Genomic DNA, 10,361 nt, shown 5'->3' with positions numbered 1-10,361 from the left:
TAACTCTCAATGAGCTCACAAAGGCAATTGATTGCATAAAGAAAGAATTTGAGATGAAGGATCTTTGAAGGGTAAAGTTTTTTTTTAGATTATAAATTGAGTATTTAAATAAAGGTATTTTTATACATGAAGATGCTTATATAATTAAGGTGCTTAAAATGTTCTAAAGGGACAAGTCATGTTCATTATGCACTCCAATAGTTGTGAGGTCATTAGATGTTGATCAAGACTCTTCCTAGACCTCAAGAAAATGATGAAGATCTTCTTGGTCCAGAAGTACCATATCTTAGTGTCATAGAAACACTAATCTATCTTGCTAATTATACGCAACTTGATATTGCATTTGTTGTAAATTTGTTAAGTAAGTTATAGTTCTTAAACTACAAGTAGAAAATGGATTGGAGTAAAACATATACTTTGTTACCTTAAGGGTACTACAAATATGAGCCTATTCAATCCAAATGATTCAGAATTAGACCTAATGAGTTATGCATATGCATGTTATTATACATATCTTCACAATGTCATAATGGTTGATCACAAACATGATATTTGTTCACATGTGGTAGCATAATGATTTCATGGCGATATGTGAAACAAACAATAGCAGCAATATCGTCTAATCATACAGAATTATAAGGAAAGTTGTGAACATGTGCAAGAAACTTATGGTTATCTCCGACAAAGATGGAATCAACAACCATATATGAAGATAATAATGTATAGTTCAAATGAAAGGATGATATAGATATCCAAAAGATTCATTCATGTGAAAATCTAGCAGGCCTATTTATAAAGTCTTTGCTAAGAAGAACTTTTGCGTAAATGATTCACAAGTTAGGACTCTGTCATTTTAATGATGTAAGTTTACATGAGGGGGAGAAATAGAATATGTGATGAACAATATTGTATTAAAGAATACAAAATGATGTACTAATTTTCCCTTCACTAGATTTTTATCCCAGAGGGTTTTTCCTAGTAATGTTTTAACGATGCACATTCTTTTATCAATGGACACCCAATGGGGAATATTATGAATTAATGGTCGTCCATTAATTTGATTACGTTTACTCGTATGATTGATATGATTGATACTCATATGATTCATTACTCTTTATATAAATATTTGTATTAACTATTTGATTTATATCCTCTATGGGTTTCATGTTGTATATATAAATAGGACTTTGTGTATCAATAATAAGACACACAAAATAGCACAGAAAAATTATTCACCATTCTCTCGATCTCTATTCTTCCTTTTCTTCTCTCCTCTATTATTAACTTTATTTTATAATATTTTTCCTTTTTTGTTTTTCGTTATATTTTTAGTTTTCTATGTTAATATTCGAGTATTACTTACTGTTACTTTCAATATCTTTCCTTAACATTTAAAAAATGTGGAGCGCGACAATATATGTGTTTTCGCTAGTGTGAGATATAAAGGGGATACCCCATTTTGGTGTCTACATTTCTATTCTCAACTTTACCTTTTAATAAATAAATGTTTTTTAAATTAAAATAATTGTTTTACCATTTTTACCTTTTAAGTAACACTTTATTAGATTTAATTATTTCATTCATTTAATTTTTATTATAAATTAATCATTTTAAAACTAAAATAAGTATCTCTAATAAAAAAATTATCTACAAAATAAAAAAAATATTTATAATAAATTAATTTTTTTTTTTTATTTTTAAAATTAAAAAAGAAAAATTGGTAGTAACACATGTATTTTCACTAGTTATTATTATTATTATTATAAATAGCCTTTATCTATTATGTATATAAGAAATACAATTAAAAAACAAGATATGTACAGAAAAGAGATGAACCACTTCATATGTACAAGTAAAGATTCTATAGAACAAAAAGTCACATTTTATAAAAATAATGGTTAAATATGTTTTTAGTCCCTTAACTTTCAATGAATTTTGAAATTAGTCTATTTCAAAACTTTAGACCAATTTAGTCCTTCATTTTTTCAAAATACGTGAATTTAGTCCTTTTAATCAAATTTTGTTAGGTTTATTTGACATTTCAAGTGTGTTTCATAATAGTATTTGACTTAACATTAAAGCAAAAATGTGTCAAACTGTATAAACAACTCAAATACAATCTTGAAATGCGTATGAAACATCAAATAAACCTAAAAAAAATTGATTAAAATGACTAAATCCACGTATTTTAAAAGATGAAAGACTAAACTGGTTCAAAGTTTCGAAATAAACTAATTCTAAAATTCACTGAAAGTTAAGGAACAAAAGAATATTTAACCCTAAAAATAACTACTAGTACTAATATCAATGTTTAAAAAGCCCAAGGTTAAAATCAATGTTTCAAAAATTGATCATTTGTTTGTTGCTAACATAGTTAAACATTCGTAAAAGAACCAATAATAATTAACATGATATAATATATAACCAATAATTGATAATATTATTAATAATTAAAATTAATAAAATAACCAATAATAATTATGATATATATATATATTATATATATATATAATAAGATTGAAAAATAAATTTCACACTCAAAATTGAAAATGTTATGTATTTATGTAAATTTTAACATTTAAAGTACATATAAAAACCAAATTAAGTGTATTATAATGTTACGGGTAAATTTGAACGATACACGTAATATTTATTAACAAAAACAAGTTTAAATATAAAAATAAAATAAAATTGATAAATACTTCAAATTAATAATAACATTGTATCAAGCATTTTATATTAATTTTATAATAAATAATCAATTTAAACTATAAATTACATTTTAAATTTACAATAAGTATTTTGTTTTGTAATAGGAATAAGTATGACATTCTTAAAATAATAATAACTCTTAAATGATATTTTGGTGGACCAAAATGTACTTGTGTCTCACACGTATTTACTTTTGTTTTGTTCCTGTCCTTCTGGTCCTTAAGTGATGTGTTTCTAATAGCACTTACCTATGTATGTTTTTCCGCTTTGGTTGTGGGAGCCATCGGTTGGGGAGTCTACAAAGATATTCTGATGCTTAAGTCACTTGTGTGATACAAGTAATAAATGATGCAATAAATGATAATCTACTCATCAATAGTGATTATTTATAATACTTGCATGGACCATGTCCTTCATGAACTTCGGATTTATAGGCTTGTCCCTTTTTAAGATTTTCTATGCATGATTAATTATCTTAATTCCTTATTACATGAGCTAGGTCATACCTTTTAAGATAATATAGCCAATATAAATGCTAGATGGCATATCGACCAATGCTGAAGTATTGGTCGTGGTATTCCCTCCTCGGCCAATCCAGAAATGCTTCATGGTGAGATTGTAGATACTCCTTTTTAAATGTAATATATTTATTCTCTCTTTAGTAATGTATCATTTTGAAAACAAAAATAGTTGTAAAATAACCTTGAACCAACTAAAAATAAATAAATACTTATTTTATTTGAGATTTAACTTATCTTAAACATACTACACCCAAACATATTACTAAAATGCTGAATTGAACTATGTAAAACGAAAAATAATAAAACCAAATATAAAAAATAAAAAAGATTCTTCTGTTCTTAAATTCTTAAGTCGATTAACCTAAGCTACACATTGGTTTGAACAAGCTGGAACCACTGATTTTGAGGATCATCAAGACATTCAGAATCATCTTTTATGCAGATACACTTTGAAGTGATAATGGTGGATGAGTTAGAATCCTTCTGCAAGCAAAGTTGTTCCTTGTGTTGATTCATAGTTGCCAAGTGAAGTTTAGACAGAGATGCCAATTTTCAAAAACTATTCTTTCTTTCACAATCAGAAACTATAATCGGAAGCCCTTCACCCGCGGCTGTTAGGCACTTCTTAATGCCTTGTAAAAGGATTTTAGTCGCATTCTCTCCATGAACCCATCTATTTTTGGTCTCACAACTTCCAAGTTCAACTTCATTCTTTTCATTCACTTGAGCACATTGACCAGATAGTGGGTGGTACAAGATATTTACAATGGGGGCCTTAGAGATAGGTTCTGCATGAAAAACATGAACCTTAGATATAAGATAAGATATTATGTGTTTGAAAAAAGATCATTGATATCATAAGTTCTTGAAATTTTATGATAATTATGCTATTTCAAAATCACCTTATGAATGATATCAATCTAAGAGTGCATGATATAACTACACTTATTTGTTTAACTCAAAAGGCTTACCAAGATTCTTCCTTTGCAAAAGTTGGAACTTGTCGGTGAAGTTGGGATATCTAAGGTGATGCCATGTTTCATCCATTACACCAAATGACTCATCAACTTGGACCTGATCTTTCTTTACATAGTAGGTACCTTGGAAAGCCCAAAATCCCCAGTCCAAATCCTTTCCAAGAAGATAGGTTTGAAGGCATGTCAAGAACCTATTGTCTTCCACTGCAGAACCTTCCTCGTTAAACCCAAACTTTGTAAAAATAAAAGGAGTTGCATTCTTTCCAATTGTAAGGAATCCAGCTCTATAGTCTATCGCTTTAATGTTGTTCGCACATATTCTATTCAATGGTTGCTTTGTCCATATCTCTTTCAATTTAAGTGTCCCAATTCCAGACCATGAATACAAATGTGTCTCAAACACCATTTTGTTACCCAAGTCTATATTCAATGGTTTTCTCCTTAAGAACTGCAACTCAGTGTCATAGTTCAAACCTGAGATATGCACAAGCACATTTGGATTTGTCTTATGAATAGTTATTGCTCCCTGGCTCATGTATATGTACCAATCCTTCAAATTCTGGCGAGGACCATGCAACTCATTCCTCAAACTCATTGCCACAACCTGTTAATAAACCCAAAGTAATAACAAAGTTGTCTTGTTTTCAATTTTAGTCAAAGAGAGGGTAAAAAGTTAAACTATTATCTCTAAGTTTAGTCTTATACTAGAAAACTACGAACTTTTAGTCTCTAAATATAAAACTTGCCTACAAAACTTTGCCAACAAGTATAGAAACTTTCTAACAGAGATAAAGTTATAAGAAATGGTGCAAAGACTAAAACCTCTACTTCTTTTTTATAGGAATTAAAACTAAGAAAGTAGAAACAATAGTAGAGATCTAAGAGCACAGTTGAGCCAAAAAATGAGAAAGAAAAATACATACAACATGGTTTCCACTGAAGTGTTTGGCAGCCAAAGTAAGGCCATGCACCCATTCTTGAGGATTGAAATGTCTGTCATGGAAGAAGCCATTCTCATCATTGTCATCGCAACACCACATTGGCTCACTAACATGGTTATCAAGCAAAACTTTCACATTTTGAACTCCAAGTTCATGAACAACAGCATCAAAGGCTTGGAGATGTGTCATGGACAACACAAAAGGATTGTTCTTGGAGACCACTTCGGGTACATCCAAAGAGGCAAAGTTGGCATTCACATTCTCATGGCCATAACGTGTCCACATGTAGATTGCATAGGTGAGACGCACACAATTAAACTTGTGCTTCACAAGTTCACCAATAATGTCCTTCAATGACTTTTTGTCAAGACCCTCAGGGATCATTGGTTGAAGGTGACCAGCCCAATTGGCACATACCAACTTGGCACGTTGTCCTGTGGCTTCATCTATGATCCATCTATTGTGCGTAGATAAAGGGTATGCATTGGAATGTGACGTAGAGATGACTACAAGGAGGAGAAAGACAAAACGTGAAGGTATTCTAGACATTTTGACTTTGAATGGAAAAGAAATTTGATGTTGGAGAAGAAAGCGTGCAAATAAATATATAGAGTTTGTGTTTAAAATTAGTAACAATGATAATAAAAGTTTTTTCTGTTAACAAAATTTTATTATAACCGATTAACTCTTTATATTTATATCATCTTCATCTACTTGTTATTCATGTTGAAAGACAATAACTTTTATCCTTTGTTTAAGTCATTGACTATCTATTAAGCTTAAAAATTTGGCATTCAAACAGAGTATTAGATTTGAATTATATATTTCGGTCCCTAAAAATATCAATGATATATATTCTAAGTTTCTTGGATTTCAATGTCATCAATTCAATCAATTAATTGTGTATGCAATTTTAAAAGGTATATGTCAGAGAGTTAATATGCAATTTTAAATGTTATATGTCATAGAGTTAGTCATCAAAATTATAAATTATTTAATAAATATATATGTTTTACGTTGATATATAATAAAAAAACATAATTTATTTAACGAGAAAATAAGTAGGTTGCAATCTATTATCAAAATAGTCATCAAATAATATTTATCATACTGACAGAAATAGTGATGAAATAAATTTTTAGTGCTTATAATTTGTATATCAATTTAAATAACATATCATTGTCTTAGCAACTAAATTTTTTATCGTTAAATCAATGATTATATATAGGAAAATGAAAGTTATGCAGCCGAATTTCTTTCAATCTTAACGACAAATGTAGAAAATATTTAGATTTATTGTCTTATTTTTTATTGAATTTCTATCACACTATTCACATATATCTAGATCGCGTTTATGGACATTCTAATTATATGCTATAATTTAAACAAATCCTTTCATACCTACAAATTTTGTTTTGGTAAAGAGTAATTATGGTGCAAAAAATATAAAAGAAGAGTGTCAAGAGTAAAAAAAGGTGTTATGTATAGAATCTCTCTGACCAGCTTTAGTTGGGCCCGACTATATAAGTTTAAGGGCAACTTTTTTTACGCATCATAAAATAAATTTTTTAAACAATCTATATTTATTTTTGGGTTAAATATATTTTTTGTCCTTCAACTTTAAGAGAAAAGTGAAATTAATTTTTCTTAAAAATTTTGAATTAATTTAGTTTCTCATCTTTATAAATGTGTGAATTTAGTCCTTTAAACCAAATTGTTGTAAGTTTATTTGATGTTTCATATGTGTTTCTCAAATAACATTGAAGAGAAAATATGTTAAATGGTGTAAACAAACTAAAACACTATAATGAAATGTGTTTGAAATGTCAAATAAACTTAATAAAATTTGATTAAAAATACTAAATTCACGCATTTATAGGGTTAAATTCGTTTAAGATTTTTAAAAGGGACTAATTTCAATCTTCACTAAAAGTTGAAGGATCAAAAATATATTTAACCCTTTATTTTCAAATGGATTTACGGGAATGTAATTTTATATTTGAAAAAGTTCATTTCAAAATAAATGAAAGGTGTTCAACAATTTTATAATAGTTGAAAAGAAAATTGTTAGTTTTGATATCGGTTTAATTAATCGTAAGGTACCCAGTTTGGTACTAGAGTGTCAAATTGGTACCCGCTTTTAAAAAAGTGTCAATTGCATTCCAACTTTTGAAAATTGCTTCAATTAGGTCCCTTTCAGACAGAGTTGACTAACGCCGTTAGTCAACGTGCTACGTGTCAATCTGTGATTTTTTTGATTTTTTTTTAAAAAAAATTATTTTTTTTAATTTTAAATTTTTTTTAAAAATTATTTTTAAAATTTTTTTTTAAATTTTTTTTAAAAAAAATTTTAAAATGCCACGTGTCAAGTCCCTGTGTGTGACACGTGGCATTGTCAATGCCACGTGGCATTGTAATGCCACGTGTCAGTGTCACTATCATATGTCATTGTGATGATTTCGATTTAGTTCCCATTTATGTTTTTTCGTTTCAATTTAGTACCTACTTATGTGTATTTGATTCAATTTTGACCTAATAATTTTTAATAATTAAAATATTTTTTAATAAAATTAAAAGTAATTAAGTATAAAAGTTTAAAAAAAATTAAGTATTTGATATTTATATTAAAATTTAGTGGTAAAAGTCATTTTAGTACTTATAAATAGCATAACATTCATACAAATAATAAATTTGGTCTGAAATTGAGAGAAACATTATAAATATTAGTACTTAATTTTGTAAAAATATTTATACTTAATTATTTTTAATCTTATAAAAAATGGATTACAAAAATATTTTAATTATTAAAAAAAAAAATTGGGACAAAATTGAATCAGATACACATACTTAGGTACTAAATTGAAACAAAAAGACATATGTGGGGACCAGATCGAAATCAACACAATGACATCTAATAGTGACACTGACACGTGGCATTACAATGCCACGTGGCACTGACAATGCCACGTGTCACACACAGGGACTTGACACATGGCATTTTTAATTTTTAAAAAAAAAAATTAAAAAAAATTTAAAATTAAAAAAAATAATTTTTTTTTTTAAAAAATCAAAAAAACCACAGATTGACACGTGGCACGTTGACTAACGGCGTTAGTCAACTCTGTCTGAAAGGGACCTAATTGAAGCAATTTTCAAAAGTTGGGATGCAATTGACACTTTTTTAAAAGCGGGTACCAATTTGACACTCTAGTACCAAACTGGGTACCTTATGATTAATTAAACCTTTTGATATCTGTTTTATTTTAAAGAATTTCGTATTAACTCCAACTTTCTAACCTCGAAATTACTTTTCACATTGAGTAGATTTTCTCAAGTGTATTTTCACATCCCAAAAAGTGTATTCAAGATTAATGAAAGATAGAAGAAAAAACAACAATATGATAACCAGGCACAATAAAGTTGTACAAAATATAGAATACTCATTCAATAGATGAAATTATGCTTGACAAGGAGAAATGTTTGCCTTTCAAATTTATTTGGATATTGAAATATTTTATTAGTTCCTTTACTCAAACCTATTTTAGTTTGATTTATATCCGTAAAATTTCCTCAACGAAAAACTATTCTCTTTAAAGACACAGGTGAAAACAGATGTATTATTCACTTTTTTAAAAATTAAAAAAAAAGTTGAATTAGTATTATGTATTAGAATTAAAAGGTTATAAAAGAAATACTAAAATAAAGCTCTTAAATAATAATCAATTTTACTGACAAAAATATGTTTAAAGACTATTTTAAAGATTAATTTTCTAATTAGAGATCAATTTAAAAATTAATTTCTTTGATAGCAAACACTTTAGTAATTAATGTTAATAAATAATTTAGAAACAAATTATAATTTTTTTAAATTATTTTAGTTACCAATAATTTTTTGTTTATAAATTGATATCTAAATTAGTTACTATAGTGACTATTTTTTTTCTACTAAAATTAGTCATTATTCAAGAATTTTCTTATAGTGAAAAGAATTTAAAATTGGTCATTATTTTAGTCAACACATTGTTAATTTGTATTTTTGTGATTTTGGTTTGTATTTGGAGTTTAACATTCTTTTGGATTGTATTTGGGTTCTATTGAAGTTTATTTAGATTTTAATCAGAATTATAATTTAGTTTTTTTAGATCGAGAAAAGTTGTATTTGTTTTTTAATTTAGTGAATCAGTGAGCAAACTTATTAAACCCACCAACTCGTGGTGGGCTAGGTCAGGTCGGGTCAAGTTACCCGTTTTGACCGCTCTGATTGTGTTGTTTGGATTAAGGAAAAGATGGTATGATTTTAATAGATTTAAGATTAAAGTTTGTGTATGATGTGATGAGTGTGAAAGATTAAAAATGATGTTTTAATGGATGAAATTTGTAAGGCCCCATTTCTTTTCTGCCCTAGAGTTGGTGGGCTGCCCTTGTAAGTGGGCCTAAAGGTTGGCCCAATGTATATAAACCCTGCTATGTTGCCCTAATCCCATCTCACACTCACTCTTTCAGAAACCAGCCGTCAACCCTTTCTCCCTCTCACGAAAAGCTCTGCTAGGGTTAGGTTGTGTCATCTTCAAGCTAGCTCGAAGCTATTCTCTACTCCATCCCTGTAGTGCATCCTTGGAGCTGCCGTGCTCGTGGTCACGTAGTAGAGGTCTTTGCTAAGTTTTTCCAAGTACGGGAAGTTAGAGTCTCCGTCCTTTGGTGTTGTCTTGGCTGTTTGTGAGCGAATCACTGAATGCATGGATAAATCATTCGTTTTGGTGTGATTAACTGTTTTGTATGCTTTGTTGGTTCGATTTTCATGGCTGTTGTAGTGAAGGACAGTGGCGAGACCTGTTAATCTCGCCCAAGCGAGTCCATCTCGCCTAGGCGAGATGAAACAGGGAGCTCGCCTAAGTTTTTGGCACGAAAGGTCGCCCAGGCAACTCGCTCAACTTTTGAGCGAGCAGGCAACTCGCCCAGGCGAGAGGGATCTCGCTTAAGCGAGATCCCGTGTTGCTCATGCCCTTATTTTTTTGTGCTCTCGCCTAGGCGAGGGGGAGGCTCGCCTGAGCGAGCACATCTCGCCTAAGCGAGACTCCTCAGCCTGAGCGAGATGATGGGCGAGACCGTACTGTTTTTGGATGCCTGTTTGTTCCTGAACGATCTGTTTTGGTTGAGTATGATTGTATGATGAGTGATATGCATATAATGGAACATGAAGTATGTTTGGC

The 10,361-nt window shown here is 29.4% G+C and overlaps 1 protein-coding gene across 1 annotated transcript; it reads right to left on the bottom strand.

Moving 5' to 3' along the window:
* Nucleotides 1-3,785: 3,785 nt before the first annotated feature.
* On the bottom strand, nt 3,786-5,700 carry LOC114184408 (glycosyl hydrolase 5 family protein-like). The gene is made up of 3 exons (XM_028071718.1): nt 5,134-5,700; nt 4,205-4,814; nt 3,786-4,021 (listed from the first exon to the last, which is right to left on the bottom strand). Exons 1-3 carry the CDS (start codon nt 5,698-5,700, stop codon nt 3,786-3,788), a joined length of 1,413 nt encoding a protein of 470 aa, XP_027927519.1.
* Between the last annotated feature and the right edge of the window lie 4,661 nt (nt 5,701-10,361).

Source organism: Vigna unguiculata, chromosome 5 (assembly GCF_004118075.2).
Source record: "Vigna unguiculata cultivar IT97K-499-35 chromosome 5, ASM411807v1, whole genome shotgun sequence".
NCBI lineage: Eukaryota > Viridiplantae > Streptophyta > Magnoliopsida > Fabales > Fabaceae > Vigna > Vigna unguiculata.
Note: the sequence above shows the minus strand (reverse complement) of the source record. Positions and strands in the feature narration are given on the sequence as shown.